The sequence below is a fragment of the Bombus pyrosoma genome, linkage group LG10 (genome assembly GCF_014825855.1).
Source record: "Bombus pyrosoma isolate SC7728 linkage group LG10, ASM1482585v1, whole genome shotgun sequence".
Lineage (NCBI taxonomy): Eukaryota > Metazoa > Arthropoda > Insecta > Hymenoptera > Apidae > Bombus > Bombus pyrosoma.
In genome coordinates, this window is record NC_057779.1 from 216,302 (window position 1) to 238,955 (window position 22,654).

General features: G+C 35.2%; 1 protein-coding gene across 4 annotated transcripts in view; it reads right to left on the reverse strand.

The window, feature by feature from the left end:
* The window catches only part of LOC122571564 (homeobox protein dve-1), a 58,591-nt gene extending 37,915 nt beyond the window's left edge, over window positions 1-20,676 (reverse strand). The window contains exons 1-3 of one of the 4 annotated variants that reach the window (XM_043735486.1): window positions 19,342-20,676; window positions 15,693-15,802; window positions 9,257-9,521 (exon numbers count right to left, since the gene is read on the reverse strand). In XM_043735486.1, coding sequence (XP_043591421.1) covers window positions 9,257-9,521; window positions 15,693-15,802; window positions 19,342-19,378 — 412 coding nt within the window. In that variant the 5' untranslated portion in view covers window positions 19,379-20,676. Of the gene's footprint in view, window positions 1-9,250; window positions 9,522-15,692; window positions 15,803-19,341 lie in introns of all 4 variants that reach the window. The other 3 variants (XM_043735487.1, XM_043735485.1, XM_043735488.1) reach the window with 3 other exon arrangements.
* Between the last annotated feature and the right edge of the window lie 1,978 nt (window positions 20,677-22,654).

A 22,654-nucleotide genomic window follows, 5' to 3' on the forward strand; every position in this document is an offset into this window, starting at 1 on the left:
GCACGCGTTATACGACGAATAAAGCTCGCGTGCAAGGGCGAGGTATCCTGCCATCCTGCTATCCTGGTTGTCGGGATCCTACAAAAGCCCTTATTTGGGTCACGAACCATTTCTACAATCCGGAATGTGCTTTAGGACACCTACTCGACGCTTCTGCTTTCCCATTCGTTAAAATAAGGCGGCAGGTGTCAAACAAAGGATCTCATTTGCATACTTTTCGATTAAAAAGGATACTTGTGACTTTTTGACCAACGAATAACGGGCCAAGGCGGGAATATCCGAGATAGGTTACTTTCTAACGAAATATGCGCGCCCGATCCACGAGACGTCTAGTAGGCCTACGAATTATTAGGAATCGATTTATAATTTATACCGACATTCGGAAACTTCTACTAAATAGTGAAAATGTACGGTATAAAAAATAGTAAGAAATAAAAAGATTAAGAAAATTTTTCATTTGAAAACTATTGGGACCTTGTGTAATTTGTAGATAGAATAATTCTTCAATGAATTTCAATCAATAAAAAAGTAGCAAAAATAAAATAGAAAAAATTATGGACAAGATCATTTTTGAGAATAGCATAGGTACAATAGTGAAGAAAGAAATACGATTAATTATAATAATATATGAAGTATTAAAATTTGTAATTCTAGACGGAAAGTCTGGAAGCATTGTTGTAAATAAAAATTTAAAACGAAAATACTGTTGAATATAATTGATATATGTAGTTTAATATCGATAACAAATTACAGAATTAAGTTACAGTCAATAGTAACAACATTTGATTATATCGCATAAAATATAAAATAAAGGGGAAAAACTACAAAAATGTTAAGAGAAGTTTCACGTTGTTGTATAATACAACTTGTATCTATTTGCCGAAGCTTCACAAATGGTATGTTCGGATAACATACCAAGTAAAGAGGTGTTTGGGAAGGTAAAAAAGGGTAAGAAATGACCCTTGAGCACCAGGATCACAGAAGAAGAATTGCAAAACACTGGTACCTGTGTTCCAAATCGATTATCCTGAAAAGTCTAAAAATCCACGAGGATCAGGCCCTCATATCCTACGTTCTATGGTATCGGTGTTACAAGGAAGTCTACCTTTTTCGTTCCTGCGATCCTAATGTTCTTCCTCGCTCTTTATCCCAATTCTCGCGTTAAAGTTGACCGGATTCTGGACGAAATCCACCCAGTCCAGCAGACAGAACAGTCCTAATTGTAAGAAAGCTGTATTGCTTTCGAAGTGTAAAAGCTTTATAGTGCCACCGTTTGACTCTTTCTCGTCGTCGAATGCAACAGGCTAAGAGCGCTCCTACGACGATACGCGCCAAGAAGGACCTCCGTGTGCTGTAATCCTTGCCACATTCTGTTATCCTGACACGAGAAATTTGCCACAATGATCTGTCGCGAAGCCTTCGAGCGCTCATATAAGGACTTCAATTTATTTAATAGGTAAAAAACTCTTTTTTTAAATTGTCACTTTTATTAATCGATGTACAGGTTATTATTAAGATAAAAATTCGTTAAATCTTTAGATTTAAAACAGTTTATTGAGACGAAAAGTTTTAGATAATGTTTTGTTGAAAAATTAAATCAATTATACAATGTACATTCTTTTGAGAAATTTTAGAGTTTTTTTCTACAATGGCTGAATTTTAAAATATCAAGACGAGGACGTTATTATATTCTAATATGTGAGAATTGTTTCCCCTTATTAAATAATATATAATAAACTTTTTTAAGAACATGAAATGTACCATTGGTCATACTAATTAATTAAAAGTGACGATATGTACTATCTTTATTTTCGCAAATATGTTATACAAACGTTAAAACATCGCTGAACACGTCAAAGTCAATAAACTTTATATGTGCCATTTATTACAATGTATTTAAGAGTATGTGCATGTATTGAGGTTATATGATCCACGGATTTATCGTCATAGTACGACTGCGAGGTTTTAGACTCTCTAATCCTGAGATTCGTTTCAGGGACAAAATGGCGAGATTATACAAACCCCAGATCATTTAATCCAGGATTAAGATTATGGTCACAGAGAAGTGGGCCTCTGCGAATGTGTCCCCGCATTTTTCTTCTCCGCGGAGAGGAACGAGGGAGATAAAATCCATATGGGTCTCCATGAATTAGTGCCCCGAGGAAGATTCTTCCGTGGAATAATAAGGTTTTACATACGATATATTCGAATTTTAACCGTAAAAAGTACAAATTAAATCCCAAGTCATAATCTATCTTCTATCTCCAGGAAAATGGAATTTACATAATAACTATGTTATACATAGTATGCAGTTGCTTGCACGTTCTCTGTGTTCAGCGGTGAAACCTCGTGTCTTATAAATTAATATCGTCTGATGTTAATAAATTATTACTGCCGATATTCCCAACTGCATGAAATATACATACATCGAAGAGTAATTGGAGTCGCAGATACCGGCCAGCGCGTATCTTCCTTGTGTTTAATCCTCCGCAAACGATTCAGGATTTCACCAAAAACTGGAACTTCTCCGGGCAAACAAACAGAATCCACAAAAACACAGCGCATTCCTGTAATCGTCAGCCGTACGATGAGCAGTAAAATCGTCTTGCGTCCCTTTCACACCGACTACCGACCAATATTTCCATATAAACCGAAGCAGTACGGCACGTCACGCCGCGCATACTCGCGCCTCGACCCCAACTCACAAAGAGGATATCTTTCGAATCGTTCGTAGAATTCCCGTCGTATCAGGACGGGATGTAAAGCTTTCTGGGGGATGAGCCGCTTAGCCTCTAAACCTTGTGTGCTCTGCCATAGTCCTCCAGCTCCCCGCGTCGCCACCCTTGATCCACCCCCGCCGTCGTTCTCTGCGCCACCCTTTTGTACGGACCATCATCTGCGTCCGTGATAGGTGTGCTCTCGTACGTGTATACGCATACGCGATCCGGCAACCGTATATACGGTTCTACACGGGGATTATCCAGGTTCTGTATTCGTGAGGATTATCTTTGGCCGTTGCATCGATGTGTCCTCACGTGTGTGCGTGGCTTTGTGTGCGTGTAGCCAAATCCTTTGGCGGCTCGGCCTGGTTCTCTCCTCCGAGTCCTGACGCGCGTGCACCGTTTTCTCTCGGTGTGCGCGATCGCGCCTCACTGCAGGTGCACGCTCGTGTAAATGTACGCGTATTGCGACCACGTATACTTCAGTCACTTGGTTTGACCGGACTCCATGCGCGTCCCTTGCGAATGTACTGGTAACTCGCTGCGAGGATATATATGTTGGTGTAACTGTGTGAGTCCTTGGTTCGGTACATGTGTATACGTATATGGTCGAATCTGGGATTAATCCGGGATTATTGGTCGAGTGTGCGCTGCCCGCCTCCCACCGCCTGCTGCCCAAATCCGAAATCCAACGCACACAACTCAGCTAATCCTAACCCCCCATCCTCTCTTCCTCGCATCTCGCGCTCACACCACCAGTGTTCCACTCTTGGCATATCCTGTGTGTTCCACGACAGTCGAGGCATTATCTACAGGGTGTACGTGAAAGTCTACAACCGACTCTTCTTTCATTTCGCTGGGGACACACTCTGTTTTAAACCTCGTTTCGTTCGATTTTTCGTCTTAACGACCAGCTCAACGACGGAGCTCTCTGTCCTTCCGGAGAACAAATTTCACTCACATTTTCGAATAATCTTAATTAAATCCGATAGACGCGAATTTCGTCGAAATGGAATGCAATTAAACGGAGTTCCGAATCAGCTTTGTTACGCGTGTATTTCTTTTCGCTTAAACGGAACTCCTATTAAGCTAGGAGTTCCCGCGACCGAATGCAATCATTTTTCCTTCGAATTCTAGTATTATGCTATATTATATGATTACATTAATTTCACGAGTTCTCACTATAACTATCCAACAATTTAATCTCGGTGTTTTTAAAGGATTATTTTTAAAAACTTGGGTATTTCGCGTGCTGATTGATATTTATCAGGCGGATTATTGTTTGTTCTTATTCGGACGAATGACATCGCGATACGATTAAATACGAGTAATGCGGATTTATCCACGCTCAAGTATAGATTTTGACATTACATTGCGTTCATAGTTAAGAACTACTCAACGTCGCAATAATTTTCGATGATGGTTTACAATTTACCATTTTACATTACATTAAATTTTCGTACATTTCATATATATTAATGTAATATACATTGCATATAAATATAGAATATCTATAAATCAATAATCTTCTACCGTGTTATTCGTTACACGTACTTTTTCATTTACATGTAGATATTGGTTTTATTAAATACTAGCTTACAGCTAAACTTTTTTCTTTTCACTAGTTGTATTTCATTACTTATGTTCATAGTTCTTAGAATAGCAACTGGAAAATATAAAAATAGATAGATAATACATATTTAATAACATCTTCTGTCAAAAGGTATAGCTTGTAACAGAGAAGATCACGTATAAGATAATGAAAATTAATCGCATATATACACACGTAATTAATGAGAGATATGTCTATATTCGTACATCGTATGAACGTTGTCAAAAGAATGATATCGATTTTGTCTTTAGCTTTCTGTGTGGACAAGTTACAAGCCATATATAGCTGTATGCGTACAGGATAATTTCTGCAATACAGATCATTTTTATCTTTAAGCGTTTAATAATTTCTTACGCCGTGACACAGCCTCGAAGTTTTTATAAATCAGATATAACGTTGATACGTGCTAATTTTACCAAAAATATCATGAATTTGGACATTTAGGGAACTTTCCATACCAGCTTTATCACTTGCTTCAAATTTCCTTCATTAATTTATCAATTAATAATTCGAACCGAATGGAACACTATTGACATCTGACTAGAAAGACGGATAAACTCTTCAAATAACGAGTCGCTTTTGATTCTTTCATAGTTAATACCACGTAACTGATTAAAGTTTCCATTGAAAATGATTAAAAAATAATAAGCTTTCGAACGTATCAAACCGTAATATACCGGTGTAGGTGAATCGATAAATAAATTCAGAGCTTCTGAATGATAAACAATAGGCGAGGGGATCAAAAGTTCGATTTCCAGTTCCATAGCAATCTAAATGGAGTTGGAGAATGGGTTAAATGTCATAACGAGTTCAATCGTATGCTGCAAGACGGTGTAGTACATGTTCGCGGATCGCCCAGCCACATAGCCAGGGATTCAAATTTAATCCGGATTAGATTGTAAGGGTTACAATATCCTTCTCTCTCGATACTCAACCCTTATACGTACACGAGAAATCAAGCTAGCCTCGCACAGGTACAACCGAGACACATGTACACGCATTCTATTACCCTAAGTCGCGATTGTCGTACTCGCCAGCCAGTGAACAAGACGACGCAATTTTTATCGAAGAAACATAAAGGTATTTTTGTTTAACGTCTTTTTTGTACTGGATTTCCAGTAAAGCTATTTTGAAGAAGTTCCAACAGATAGTAGCAGGACGTATGAAATTTAACGATGAGGTTCTGCTTAACTCTACTGTAGAAATATTAGAAAAGTTCCAATTAAAAGTGTTACGAACAATAGTAAACGCTGCGTGATTCTAACGAAATAAGAAGAAAGATTTGCAAGTAACAGTAAAAGCAGAAATACTTAATTTTCGTGAAAAATAAATTGAGAAACTTCACAATCGACGCAATTTAATATAAAAACGCAAGAAATCTTTGATTTGGATTTATTAGACTTATATATGAACCATTGAAGGAACGTCTATGAACTGATATGGATGATACTAGTTAGAAAATTTACTTATTAAATTTAAATGTAAACAGATTGTACATGAACTTAAATAAATATATTAGCTGAGCTCTTTTGTACGATAAAATTAATATTCTAAATGAAATTTTACATGTTGCAAGTTTTAAGCTACCGGCGTTAATAAATCCTCTTGCACAACGGTAACAAGTTTGCCGATAAAACAAATTAAATTAAAGTAAATTCTACAAATTGCTGCTGAACCAGCTGACTGTCCTACCTTCTAACAACTTTATGCATGTCGCATTAAATATCATAGTCAGTCATCAGATATCTCGATAGTTTTCGGTATGAAGTACCAAGCAATAGATTTGTTTGTTATGCGCTGGAAAAATCATCGGCTAGTCATCGGACTGAGCTAGTTGAGCAAACAGTTCTTTCCATCGATCCCAAGGTTTCGTGGAATTTCATGGGATTTAAAAAAAATCGAAAACGACAGGGAAAGTCGAGATAAGAGCGACGGAGACGGCGGAAGAGTGGGAAAAGGAGGTATCGGCTGAAGACCGAGGATTAGTCTTGACGCTGAAGATTTAAAGAGGATCCTCGAAATCCGTAGATTGAAGAAGTGCGTGCTTCCACGTCTTCCCTTCCCTTTTGCCTTCGTCATTCGAAATTCCAAGGGCAAATATGTACTTTTCCGCTCCCTATATTTCAACGATCACCGTTTTCTTACCCAAAGTCACGATCATGGGAATTCCACTGGGATATATCTTTCAAAAACATTCGAATATGTCCCGTAAACTATCTTTCTCGTAAACTTTTTAGCTTTTTAAATGGTTAAACGTAACAGTGTATTATCGTATTAACGGTTCGAGAGAAAAAAGAGATACAGATTGATGGCAATTATTACGGGTAGTATTTTAAAGAAACTAATTTAACTAATTTAAACGAAAGGGAAGGATTCTTTAATTTCCTTTTATTCCCTCTCTTCTCTTTTTGTTTCTTTTTTTACATTAGCAAATAAATAGATATATTCTAGATCCATGTTGCTATTTAAGGAACACGTTGAAACACTTGTCAAAGGGGATCGATACGTCTCGAAGCCAAGCGTGGACTCCGGTTTTCGTTCGCTCCGGCAAACGGACGCGTGCAAATTGTTTCCACTGCATTATCGAGGATCAAGGAAATTCCGCCGATAGTCTATCTCGTTTACGAGCTTTAACGACCCCTTCGAGCGACCTCCATCGTCTACGCACACGAGCTGTTCGTCATTCTCGATGGAAACTTGCTCTACGAACACGGAATCCAAGTTCTTTAACTTGTACATTGCAATGGTTAACGGTTCCACTGTTCCTCGAACAGTATTACCGGGTTATTTTTATTGTTTGAAAAGACGCGGGATTAATTAGACGATTACAGTGATCATTACGCTAAGCTAAAAAACAACCAATCAGTGCAACACAAAATGAACCAATTAAGGCATCAAAATTATACGTAAATTAAAAAGAGATGCGCTTATAGTATATTCAATAAAGTTTGGTAGAATTAAAAATTAGAACAACCGCGTGTGCATATACAGTGAATACAAAAAGTGTTAAAACACCGTTGTAGATATTTATCATAGCATTTACACACTAATTAATTAATTCTAAGTACCTATATTATACTTCCTATCATTTATTAGTGCTTTTGTATGGCTAGAAAAATTTGACATCATGAAAATCAAATGTAAAATCTGACGAAAAAAACGCCTCTTTCAAGAATAGGGATGCCATCGTAATGTAAAATTTAATGTACGTTTACTTCCTTTTGCAATTGCAGAATGTTTCGTTAATAATTTTATTGTCATATGAAATACTTTGTCATATATTTGCAGGGTAACTTAGTTTGTTATTTTTATTATTAATGCTCATTAATTACCAGTGAAAGTATCATGGTAGTATTCCATTTCACGCATTTCATAAAAAAGATTCTTTGTTTACACATATATTCTATTTTACGCAACATGTACCTATATATACATATATATTCATATTAATTCTTATATGTATAATGTACGATAATATTATATAAAATTTACATATAATATATTAGTAATAGTTAATACAGGTAAATAAAAAATGCATATATAATAATAATATAATATTAACATCCTATCTAGCACACAGTAAAGTAGATTAGCAATAATCGATTAATAAGAAATAATAATTTGAAAACATTTTCAGTTTTCAGTGTAGAATAAATATCTTTAATTGGAAACGTTTATCTTTTATATTAAATCAAATCGTTTCAAATAGATATTTTCTTAAACGGGCGTATTTTAAGCGCATCAATTACTATTAAAGAATAACATAATATGTGGTGAAGGATAGTTTGGTGGCATCATCGACATTGATAGTCTAGACCAAGGTTCACGATGTAAACATATAGAAGTCGTTTTTATTCGATCCAATACCACGAAGGTAATGTACGTCCAAGAAAATAACACATGAGCTATTCAATGTGATTTTGGATGAAACTTAGTTAAGAAGGGTAAATAAATAAGCGAGACAAAAGAGGAATTAAAACGAAAAAGAAAATTGAATAACTTTGCTAGTTTTTGAAGCACCAAGTAGTAAAATAATACATAAAATTTATGTAAATACAACATTGTCGAAAAACACAAATAATCTCTTACATATTTCTCTTACAAGGCATTAGACAAATCAGATAAAGAATCGTAAATGATGTAAAAAGAGACTCTATCCTTGTAAACATTTCAATTTCTTCAAACTTAATAGAATTATAGCAATTGGGTAGAAAAGAAAACAGTGATGAAATAAATATTAAGCAATTCCTCGAGCAAATCCTTTCGTATCCACAGTGTCAGAAGATAGAATTGAGTAATGTAGATTGATTAAAAAATAACTGCGAATAAAATGTTGCGTTGATGTTCTGTTTTTTCTTTTTCTTTTTTTTTTTTTTGGAATCATGCAACTTGGAAACTATGCCGTATACTTTCATGGAATTAAAATTTTATGTCGATACAATAATATGATACAAATTGGAATCTCTGCCTTCATAATCCTAAAGTGATCAAAATAATTAATAAATTCGATTATAGTATGAAAGGATCGCGCTAAAATCTTTCATTATAATTTCGTAAAATTAATTAATAAGCTTTACAATGTCTTTTGTTATATACAGTTTGCATAGCACCGTAAATGCAAGTGTTTTATAAAATACGATATATATTTTATTGTATTGTATACACGGTACGGTGTCATAAGGTATGATACATAATATCTTTATCATATAGAATATATTATATCATTTAAATATTAATTCTAGTATTTTATGAATAAGCTGTATCACCCGATAGTATCAAATTATTTGTAATAAAATTCTCCCGATCTTATTTCAATTGTTTATCAGAAATCACTGTGGAGCAATTTACTTGATTTAATTCGACCACCTACGATCATCGAACGATAGATGAAAGAAATGGAAAAAATGGTAAAGCTCACCCGTACTGGAGGTAGATTTGCTGAGATCGAATCCCTCCTGTTTGGGGCTTGTATTTGCTTCTTGCTTGGGGTGTTGATTGTGCGCAGCAAACGGTGTCTGGGGCGTGCTTAGGGGTGTCTGCGATTGATGAGGATGCACCGGCGGAAGCTGAGTAGTACTCTGCGGCTGAGACTGTTGGGACTGGTGAGACTGAGGACTCCTCGGTAACGAGGACACACTGCTCGGCCTCGAAGGTGGCGAGGTCTTGTGTGTCAATGCCAAAGCTTGGCTCTGCAAACGAAAGAGTTCAACTTCCTAATTAATTATTTACTTATGTCGGATCATTCCCAAGATTTCTCAGAAAATTATCGTGTATAGTTTCGGACAATATGTACATATTGTTAACATACACTCGTTGTTAATATAATACAATGTCATTGAATCGCAAGAAGTTCTCGTTCGTTGAGTACAGTACATTAGAAAAACTTGTTAAAATTGTTATACATTTGATGATTAAATATTCACAGATTCAAATATCACCAAAAATAGTAATAGTTTATATATTAGTATTTATAGTATTATAGATGAATTTATTAACCCAAAAATACGTACATACACCTAAATGTAAATGTTGGTGAACTGTGACTAACAATATTATGAATGACATACTAAACTAGAAACACTAATAGATCAGAAAGACGTCCAATCATGTGCATATTTAAAAACCATTAATTACTATTATTTTGTCAAATACAATGAGATTTCTTATAACCCCTCCTCTTCCTCCTTATTTCAAAACTGTCAGATGCATGAATTGTACATATGATAATCGTGTAAAACAATGGAAAGGGAATTGTATACATTTTACACGAAGGACCACGTGCGTATCTTGCTTTCAAAAATCGTGTATAACTGGATTGCAATTATTACGGATTACAGTTACGGTTTATGATTATCATGCTACGTTACACAAAGGCTGTAATACTTATTAATTTCATTGAAAATTGCGAATTCTCAGTTTATAGACGTGTCTACTTACTGATATGATTATAATTAAATGGATCAAAGTACGTGAAATACTGAATTAAAATATTCTTAAGATAAATTTATATTCTAAGAAAATATATATTATATTTTCGCTTTTACTTAATATATAAAGGTTCGTGATAGTAGCGTAATTTATTTTTTATATGTTATTCTTTCTGAAATATTTGATGATAGCAGCAATAACAAACCTTTCAAATATATAAAACTGTGAAATACTTATGAATTAAAATGCAAAATATTTATTATACATCGAAAAAAGTAATCTTCAATTATCTTTATAGCTTATATATTGTAATATAATCTTAGCACTGTTGCGATTTTCCAATTACATTGCATTTTAATCTCGCTCTCGTCTTATCAAACACAGAGAATTTGTAACGTTTTAAGTTGATAATTATTAGTAATATAAATTAATATAAAATTTAGGCGAGAGGTCATACGCGTTAATACAAAATTTTGTATATATATGTGTGTGTGTGTGTGTATGTGTATATGTTAAGACCAATAATAAGGAGTAAAATGTAACTTTCGTGGAAATAAAGTGATAAATTTAAACGATCATCAACAATCCTTAGCGGACACGTAAAGATAGATAAAGTAGACGCAGGGAAAGCTGTGCATTAATTGTGCGGTTTAATAATAGACATAAGGAGAACAACGTAATAATTTCGTCATTAATTCCGATGAGACGACACTCTTAACATAGTCGAATCCGCGACGATTCGGTCGTATCGAATGAGCCGGATGATCTAAGCGTTCTCGTCGATGAAATCTGAACACGTGCTCAATTCCGACAACGGTCTGCTAAGGCATAAGCGCGGACTTAGATTTATGTATGAGTGAACTGAACTTAACACTAACGGCTAAGCCGTTCACGATGTCAACGAGGGTCAAGTGGGCCCAGAATGCGACAATCCTACACTACGACCGAAGTGCGAAATGCACCGCGTGGCAGTTTTCGTTGTCTGAAAACTGGATCGTCGATGACGCTTCCGAGGAACTGCATGACCAAATCGACCAAGAAACCGTTTAACCCTCTCATACTCTATCGTCATTATCTTCTCGATCCGCAACGCATTTTACTCTCAATTTTTATTGGCCGTTATCCTACTATGCTAATAAAACGATCGAAAAAATAGCTAAAAATGTCCATGAAGCTGTAGTAGATACTTACAATTAATTACGTTCGTTTACCCTATATCTTTTGTAATTTTTGTGAATTATAAGTAAGTTCAGTACGAATAATTTTGAATTAATTTTAAATTAATTTTGGATCAAATGTCTTAACCCAGTAAGAGATTTAATAATGATTAAAATCAAATTAGAAGATTAAAAATACATTTTTTATATAATAATACAAGTGATAAAATAATGCTTAATTTAGTATGACCGACATGTTGTTTTATCTAAAAATATAGCTAAATTAAAGTAGAAATATATTAAATAGACTGGTTGCATCAAGATCTTAAATCAAATTTGATTAGATAGGCGAGCGCACATTTCACAAAAAAATACAGTAAGTATATTTAGAGATACTTGTTATATATGGAGTGATATAATTAATGATATAAATCATCATAATCAATCAGTAATATTTTTATAATGTAAGAAACGAATGAATTTCAAAATTATTTTTTGAAAAGAGAGGGGCTGTAAAAATTTATGAATCAACAAAATCATTTTCTGATTGCAAAATTGTTAATATTATCGACTATTTATCGAATTTAACAAAATTTTATACCGTAAAATTCATAATAAATAAATCTTAACTTTAATTATAAATAAACTCTAAATAAAATTAGTTTACATTATAAAACATTAATTTACTTAATAACGTTCTTGTAATATATCGAATGTTAAGTAAAATAGCCTACTGTATAGTAACACAAATATTTAATAATTTAGTTCCATGTGCAAATTTTATTATCTTTTTATGTAATAATAATATGCTATAAAAATTTGCCAAGTTCTATTTATTACGAATATATCGAATCAACGTTCTTCACATTATTTTCCTATACCTAACACGATACTCTCGATATAAACTTTGCGTTTCATTCTGGTAAATTTATAGAAAATAAATTAATTATGCCTCGTTTTCTAAGATATTTATTCTATTGTATATTGTTTCCTAAAAAGAAAATATCCATAGGAAATAAATGAACAAATGTACAAAACTTAACTATCTATTTGAAATAAAAAATTATTTAATCAATTCGTGATATTTACTAATTTGCTACTTAAACAGTTCTCAGTGAAAATACTTTCTTATATATAGATACACACCTTATACTCGATACATCGTTTTGATAAACTATTACGATAATTCTGTACGGCCTCTATAGATAGATTTTTGCCACTGCCGAATTAATAGATTCAAAGTTCAATCAGATTGTATCATCGAAACTTTACAAAGATAAGCAATATTGAATCAGTAGTAGGTTTGATCGTGCCATTTCTAACATAATCTTACGTTCTTTCGCGCAATTCTACATATAATTGGAAATGATAAAATCTTGTATTTTATAGGTTGGCATTTTCTTCCACTTTCAAGAATAAATTGTATACTTACTCCTTACTCTTCCTTTTTTCTTTTTTTTTTTTTTCATTAGCCTATCACGAAGGCGATAGAATAAACAAAGCGGGCTCTTTTTGCTGTAGATTTTGTTTCAATGTATCTGTTTATAAACTACAAAGTATTATTGTACGTCGACTGCACGAATTGGCCATAAATAATGGGAAAACAACTAAAGCGAATATAAGGTGATGTGATACGTTGGCGTTAAGTTCGTGTAAATCCCATCATCTCGGTGCAAGAATCTATCGCAAGAAAATGGTCGAAGAAATATTCGACGGTTGGCGTTGATCGGTGGATAGGCAACGAGAGGACCGAGTTCGGGTCGCTGATTTTTTCACTGGTCCGGACTGTACCGGGGTACCAGCTACTGTTTCGGGAGCTGCTTCGAGGTATGCACTCGCAAAAAACACGTCAGACCGCTGAAGACCCGGGCTTGGGTGCGAGAGCAAGAGGGTACAAGATGGCGAGAAAAGGAACTGCAGGAGAGAAGGAAAGAGAAAAAGACGGAGGAGCAAAAGAATCAGACGGCGCTGGTGGAGGAGGTGGAGAAGGAAAACGTAGAAGAAAAGAGACTGACGAAGACACCGTGGAAGCGGCGAAGAGAGGAAAGGAGCACAAGCCTGACACCGGTGTATAAAGTAGTGGACGAGGGAGGAAGGCAAAATCCGGAGGTGAGCGAGGATTGAAAGAGGACGACTGCTCCTTGGCTCGTTTCTACGCGAGGAATGAGGATGAACGCGGGCCTGTAAGCGGGAACGCATAAGAAAAGGCAACAGGTGGATGGGGTTAGCGGCTTATCCGGCTAACGCCCCAAGTGATATCGCGGTAACTTCGACGTGACGCGAAAGGGGATGCACCATTCACTGTGCAAAGGTGCGTTCATGTTCCTTTGTATATCCCAACAATTTCCGAATCAACGTAAATTCCACTGCTTACCTATTCCGTTTCTTAATTCTACTATCTTCTCGATTACCTAATTTTAATTGATTTAATTGATTTCTTAAATGTTATCTTCAAAAATTCGACAAAGAAAGAAAAATTGACGACAAATTTAACAGAATCAAAATACTCTTATGTACGTACCTAAGTTTCGCAGCTGTAGTTTTACAGATAGGAATTCAATGTTAAATCTGCACGAGAGGGAATTTTGTTTTCTTTGACTTAAGTAATTACTTAAATTACCCCTTGTCTTTCTATGCAGTTACTTACGTATGTATATATATAAATATATACTTACATATATTACGTATAACTGATGTAACCATAAATTCTAGTTTATCGTGGCTATCGATTTTATCCTTCGCAAGCGAAAGTAACAATCTATAATTTCTGAGCGGAGCAAAGAATTCACAAATTATACCGAGCAAATTCGTGGCTGTTTCTCTTGTTAATAAAAGAGGAAGTGCCTATCAGTGTTAGTCCGAAAAAAGTTAAACGAATAATAAAAAGTAAACTCGGTTGTTGTATGCAAAATGCAACATCATCACGAATTAATGCCAGCATCGCAAACAACGGTTCGGCATCGTTTATCGGCGGATCAGCTTATCTACCGGGTGTAACAGAGATACGCGTCAACGACGTTTCCTGCTAGAGTGTTTCCCGTTAAGACGATAACCTTAATCGCCGACCAATGTAAAATGCTGCCCGGTCCTGTGACGATCAAAGGCCCCAGAAATTCCGTGAATTTATTTGCGGCTAGACTTGTGTCGCGTCTTTCTAACGAGCTTACGTAAGTTCGAACTAGAAATGGTCGGCCTACAATGTTTGGCAATTGAACATAGGTCCAGTTCGGAGTACTCCTTGCGTCAGCTTCAATAACCTTCTAAATTAATACATCTTCCTATCAGAAATTTTGCGACGTCTTTCGTGTTGAATCTTGCCGCTCGTGTTCTTCCACCGTATCCGTAACGCGTAAATTATCCAGTATTCCACGCGTATTATTTTCTTGAAATTTTAACTTTCGTTCTTCTTATCCGGATAATTTTAGTAGGATTCCATTCCCATTTTCGTTTGATCTGATAAATTCTAAATGGTTTCTTTCTTTACGAATGCTGATTTCTATTCTTCATAACGTGCACCAGCATCGAACGAAATCCGAAACGGTGATCACGATTTATTTTATTTTTGCATACTACTTGTTACTTGAATTTGAATTTATATTTTCGTAACGCGGCTTCATACGGATAATTCATTATGCAAGAAAGCAGCGCTAGATACGACGTGTAATTTATTTATGACGGTGGCGTTTATTAAATTTAATTGTCTGGAGGTTCTCAAATTTGAAAATGTATTGTTTGAAGCGGAAGATAGATTAAAATCGTATTAAATAACTTGCTTTCGATTGTTAATTGATTAATTGGGATAATTTTAATTTGTATCGTTTTACACGAATTGTAGATTTCATGCATTTAAAACGTACGATAGATAAAACATTTAATTCAACTTCTAAATGATATGCTTCATTTATCAATATAATCTTCTGGTGTTTATTAACGAAAAAAACCAGTTTACAAGTTGGTGACTCGCTGTAAACTGGTTTTCTACGTTTTAAATATTCTCTGTAAGCGTGTACAAGCTCAAAATCAGCGATCACATCTCATCTTTTAACTCCAATTTATAAGTAGCATTGGATGATTGACGAAAGCAATTTCGTAAAAGCAAAGCACTTAAAAAATATCCTCCCGACAAGAGATTAGCGATTGAATAACACCGACCAATGTAATATCTGTTTTTATCCAATATCGATAGAATGGAATTAAATGTCTCTGTGGTTTACGTTAATCGTGCAACATTCTAATCAGGCTTATCGAAATATCAGATGGCCGATATCCACGTACAATAATTGGCCCTCTTCCCGCGGTAGATAATCCACGGATTGATGCTTCCATGACTACGTTACGTAAATTGCTCATTTCGCTACCAGATGTTCGCTGCCTTCTAGTCATTTCTAAAAAAAAAAAAAAAGAAAGAAAGAAGACTATGTGAAACAGGAAGAGTATCATTTCAATCGTACGCTGAACGAAATCAATAAAATCGTAACACGTGCTGCGAGTATTTCAAAATTCTAAATATTCAAACTTTCCTATGTACTATTGAATTGGATTATTTACAATAATTTATTATGATTAGTAACACGATAAGTAAGAGATATACGATCACGAAATATTATTATTTTCACGCAGAATTCTCCCTATTAAATGAAGATAACGAACGATATTTTATTTTCTATTTACACCTTAAAAACGTCGCACTTATTGTAACGTACCTGTAACCTACAACGGATGTGATCGCATAAAATTGTATTACCACAGGAATACCTTGATTATTGTGTGTTGATTAGACATTTTTAACGGATCGTGATGTACCTGAAGAAACGTGATAAACGTTTCTTACAGAAATAAATCATCAATGTTACCATTTCTAGACAAATGACGTACGATGTAAGGTTAAGTATCAACACTTTTATAAATATTAATAAGATATTCATAGCGTGTTCGATGTTGAAGATAACCGAACAGAAAACTTGAGTGAGGAACTGTCAGGGAAAGGGACGAGAAAAGTTCTATGTGCATTTGATGTATCGGCTTCGGCGGCCGGATAGATGGATTACAATCATTCCGGTAGCTGGGGTGGTCAAATACCGTGACCATGCGTGCCTCGAACCTATCCTCGGACGTACATGTACGCACTTTCGAGTGCACACGTGGCCTCGGTGTTCGTACACGGTATACTCCTGCGCGCAATACGACAAGGACGCATCTTCGACTACCGGAATCTGCTTTTCACTACTGGAATTTTGGAACACCGAATATGTATTCCGGTTATCTTGAAAGCTACCAACTCTCGTTGGGTTACCATGTTAACAGAAAGCATACGATGTCCTTTAAATTAAAAAACGTCGCGTCGTGCTGTCTGTGCAAGAAATTCGTGATTTAAATATCACATGTGGAATATTTATGTCATTTATTTCGCACAAGATCTCTTTTAATGAATTTAATCTAAGGAAAGATCTGATTTATTGAATATCTTTACAATTCCGTTTAATAACCTTTTATTCTGATTATTGTTTGACGTACGTAATATTATTTTATAGCAATTTCTTTTTCAAAATGTTATTGTTCTTGATATTGCTCGATAGAAATTAATATGAATAAAGCTTTTGGTTAAAACAATAAAAGTACATTATGTTCGCCATCGAACATTATATAGTATACTATAGTTTCTGTCAGTAAATTTCGTAGAATATAAAAATATCTGCCTATTCCGAAATCTTTCCTACGTTCTGCGCGTAAAATCTAATGTAACGATATATGATAATTTACGCTTGACGTACGTGACATTTATGTACCTAATACGTAACGCTAATATTTATTACCAGGTACTTCGGTAGTGACCAGTTGAGAAAAACTCGAAATTTATTTGCATACGAAATTAATTTGTCGCTATGACGTGTAGAGTTGCTTCCCCTATATTTTCCCCTCAATTTTTAAGAGCGGAAGGTAAATGCCTGTTACACTTCAGAGAATAGCAAGGGAGGGGCCGATTTGGATGTCCAACAAACCCCATATAATACTACCGAATCCCTCACGGAATATTGTTCTTGTATTTGTTGAGGAAAAATACGGATTGCATTATGCGTAATCTTGACAAGGTGCAACACTCCTAAATAAGGAAATCTCTCGATTCCCTGACAAATCGAAGTAACAGGCATTACCGGATTATCTTTGATTTCGTCGCTTCTCACGCACCAAGTTTAGTCGTGTTTTTATACGTGCAGGTGCGCTCAGAACTCGAGCGACTGAGAAGAAGTCCAAAGAATATTTTTCGAACTATTTCCTACTCCATCTAATCTCTATCTATAAAGTGAAACACATTGAGAACACGCATTAGAAGTAACAGTTAGAAAAAGTATGTGACTAGTACATGCATATGACGAGCACATTGAACTTCCGTGTCTCGGAAATTTTCGGATACCTATTTACGTTACAATGATAATATCGTTGTAGTATAGAAACAATAACGTTCGTTGTGAGATTAAATATTATTTTATGAATAATTTTGTTATCCTTAACGTTTATAGACAAAGTGGAACGTACCGCGAAGATGATAGGGTTTTTTTAAGACAGCAAGATGTTGGTACACCGAGATCGGAATAACGTTCGAATATCTAGGTCAGAAATAAAAATCAGAAGTTTCTGACGATCGAGAGATCGACTGGTCAATGGAGATGCGGTCTTATTGCATTGAATGCCAGAACGTGGACGTGGTCGTAGCACAGGAAGAAGGCAGGGGCACATCCGTATCGTGGTCAGAACCCGTGACCCCCCGTACGTACACGTGTAAACGTACGTATGGCCATCCACGCAACACATACGACCCGCGGTTTTACCAAGGATTATCTGACAACCCTTTCTACCACCTCTACCACCTTTAGCACCGCTCCGGTTGCCTTTCTGAAATTTTAGAGCGCCGAATTTATATACATATTTGACACTTTTGTCTACCTCACTCGACTTCTTCTGCTTAAGAGATTCCTACTACGGAGGACCATATATACCGATCTGGTTAATCAATATTATCTAAATACATGTGAAGTTTTTAATTCCATTTTCTATAGCACTTGCTGTACTCGACATAATCCCTAATCGTCAAGTTGAATTTTTTATTTTCCTCGATGCATTTCGTGGTACTCGTAATTGTTCCTTCGTAAATTATCTTATGTGCAAAAATTTTAGAATAATCAGCAAATTGCAAGACAAGATAGCATTAGATCTTTTAATCGTCTTGAATTTATTAAAGGCAATATATAATACATTGATTATCTGTTAAAAGAATTTGATGTTTCTAAATGTTGAAGATTATTCTCGGATTCAACTGAAGTCATTCCTTATTCATTTACCGCGGTATGATTTTTTAATAATTACTATCTCTGATGTGACACGTATTCTATGTAGGTATTATATTTTTGAGAACTGAGCTGTTAATATTATAATCGGTGATTAAGTTGCCATTTTCTTGGGATATGTTAAGACAATTAACCTGTACAACTAATTATTCAACTAACTTAACTACTTAACTCGTAATTATTACCAGCTTATGATTAATATATCTATATAAATCATTGTTCGTCTCGTGCATTATATAATAAAATTGATTTTTTATACTTTTTTATATTTATTTAATATAAAAATTGATATTTGAAATACTTTCTCTTGTATCCAAGTAAACTCGCTATTCTAAGATCTAACGAAAAATGGCAAATTGATATCGGGGAATTAGCTTGGTGGCAAGTTGAAGTGCTCCGAGAGGGCAGAAATTGCTAGGGTGGCCAATTGGCTGTGTAATGTTAGAAGGGGTTACTTTTCAATGATGTTATTCACGGATGCCAAAATCGGGATATCATTTCTTCGATATGAATATCAATAGCAAAAGGGATGTTTGAATAATCATTTGCTTTTAATTATTAATGATACACATATGATTTACCTGTACTTGATCTGTTTTCGTATTTGCAGCCATCCATGCCTCTACAAACGTGTCCATAGCGCTCTGAAAATCCATTCCCTCGTAAAGAGTTCCTCAATAATTATCCTGGGACTCGGAAGTCGCCGCCATTTTTTATTTTACACTGACATTTATTGCTTCGATTATTTTCACTGATTAATGTTTGTCCTTAGTTCATGAAATTTATCAACGAATAAGACCCAAAATCGCTACACCTTCTCCCTACTCACCATGCAAATACAAATTTTTTGTAAAGTCACAACCGCGTCTATTCATATTCCGAACATCCTTAATTATTCTAGGTCTCCTAATGTCAATTTTTTAGCATACACTATACCATACACAAGGTACACACTCTAATATAGGACATACACTTTGCTTCAAATCTCATTAACCGTACGTTCGGTTATATCCTCATGGCAGAAGTGTTTTTTACCGCGACGTTATTAGTCATTAAGAATACATCATATTATTATCATCAAATAGTAAAATTGATTTAATCACTGGAGCAATAACAGCGTCGACCGCGCGCACTTATGACTAGATTGAGAAAAAATGGTTTTGCACACACGTGTTTGCGGAATGATACGACAGTATCTCGAAACTCAATGAAAACAGCGCATGTATGGAACGCGACTTTACACTAAGAATGTTAAACCGATCGAATATTAAATTTCAGTTTCTTTCGATACATGCGATAACTTTTGATTTTTTGGAACAAAAGTTCACTATACGTTTAAATAGAAACACTATGTCAATAAATAATATGTACACTGGTAAAAATTGTTTGCAAAACACTCCAGGAATATTTCAGTCTTTAAAGAGAGTTTAAAACATGTACTCTTGGTTAAGTAAATTGCAAAAGTGTCACTAAATCAAATTGATTTTCGATCGGCCAATCGTATGACGTTTCAGTTGAAAATCGGTCTTGATCGATTAACTCTGATCAAGCTTGAAAAGCTTCAATGTCATCGTCAAAATCACTCCGAACGATCGATAACAGATTTAATCTTAAAACGGTCTCACAGTTATTAATCGTACGACATCGTCAATGAACACTATTCTCGGTCATGTTTTCAGAAACTTAACGTTGATTTTCATCGATCTTGATAGAAAATCCATCTTCGGGGCGGAATGTGGATCGAAAGATTTTCGTAATATGTATCTCGATCATGTTCTTTCGAAATCCCTATCTGAATGTGAACAGGTCGTGAATATTATACACGATGCTGAAAAAGAATACACGAACCGCGAGAATAACACGTTCGCATGGGACGGCGTTCGAGCCGCGACTGTGCGTGCCGAAGCGTCGCGGCGCTGGTTCTGCCCCTACGACGCCCTACCCGCCGTCGCTATTACCCCACCACCTCGCCAGCTACCATCGCCCACCGTCGAGGACTATCCTGGTCCTCACTTGGATGGTTCACCCTCAAACCCTCCGGAACTACCTTCCTCATCCGTGCAGTTTCTCCGCTTCTCTCTTTCCTCCTCTCCTCCTTCTCCTCCCCCCTCCCCGCTCACGTTTTTCACTCCATCTTTCTTTCATTTTTTTCTTTTTCTCTCCTGTGATTCGTCATATCCTCTATCCTTCTCTTTTACTCATCCGCACGATCTTACCCTTTTTTATCTTTCGTCGTCCTTTCATCTTCTTCTCTTTCAAGTTTTCGTTTAAAGTTTCCTGGTCCTTCGATTCTCTTTGCTTTTCTTTCCATGTCTCCTCTACTCTCTCCTGCTTCGCCTTATTCACCCCTTTCACCTTGTGTCTACTTATATCTGCTTTTCTCTTTCTCTTTCCCTCCTGATGTTGTTAGTTTCCTTTCTAACTCTTCTGATCCCTCCTCTCCTCATTCCGTCTCTCTCCTTCGTTATAATTCGACTCCCACTTCTCTGGTCCGGGAGCTAGTTTTCCCATATACCCCGCTCTTCTTAGCTGTACCACTTTCAGTCCGGGGGTGTGTCTAGAGATAAGATGCACGTACACCGTTGCACCTGTGTACCTGCAACACGCTGTGCGAAGCATCTCGTCGTGGGCATCGCAGACCAGGGGCCGGAAGACGGAGAATTAAGATCTCTTACGCAGATTTCGATCCTGCCCCTTCTAACTTGTTTCCTCGGCTATGGGTTTGTTCTCCTGCACTAAGGAGTTTCTCATCTTTCTGTATTCATCCAGTTGCGTCAGTTTTCTTTGCCTTTTATTCACGTTCTGCTTTGGTAAAAACATTTCGCGGAAAGAGTTTAAGCTTGACGTACTTTTTGATATTGGCTGTGAATTTTCTAATAATAGCAACTTCTTAATACCCGAGGAAATTCAAATGAAGCAAGATAAAAAGAAACGTACAATGAAATATTTACGTACGATAGAATATTTATTTATATACGCTCTTTATTTTCAACTTCAGAATAAACAAGTATTTTGATATTTCTGTCGAGACGAGCATCTCTCAATGTTTCTCTTTAAAATTGTTTTATCTACAATTTTAATCTTACTTTCAACGTTCATGTATCGTAATATTAATGTTATTTTTAACCAACAAAATTATAGAAATACTTTATAAAGGAATGCTTTTCTTTTTATTATAATATGTAATTGTGTATAGGAATCTGTAAATTGATTTATATTATTTTCAGAGAAGCTATAAGTATATAATAACGTATACATAAATAATGTATTTTATTTATGTCGTAATAAATCGAGGGAAGCACTTCGTAGCGCTTACTATAATTAATGCCACTGTTTTAATAATAAAACAAAATTTAACTAAGAAATATTAGTTTAGAAAATTTAATTATTTATAGAATTGAAAATTCTCCGTGTAAAACAAAATTATAAAGGATAGAATATATTGATTGTAGTTGTAATATCTACACATTGTTATTATGTATTCTTTGATAAAAGTCCTCTCCTATGTTTTATATTTTATACACAATATAAAATATAAAAATTACTTAGTAGATAGGCAATATGAGTTAAACTTATAGTATACAATACTAACTACTAAGTAGCCGTTAACAGCCAAGATATTGATGCGATTTTAAACTTCCAATTAAAAAAAAAATGCTTTAGTATTTTTAATGGTATTTACATTTCATGATTTCAAGTTCAGAGAATTTTGTAAGTTGAGTTGGACAGTGAAAGTACAGCAACGTCTAAAGATCTATATAGTTGAAAAATTTTATATTAAAAAATTAAATTTTGTTGTGCATATTGTGGTTTTATAATGGGATTAAATTATTATGATAAATCTATTATGATAAGCCAATATTGAATTAATTTTCTTTTAACAATAATAGTATA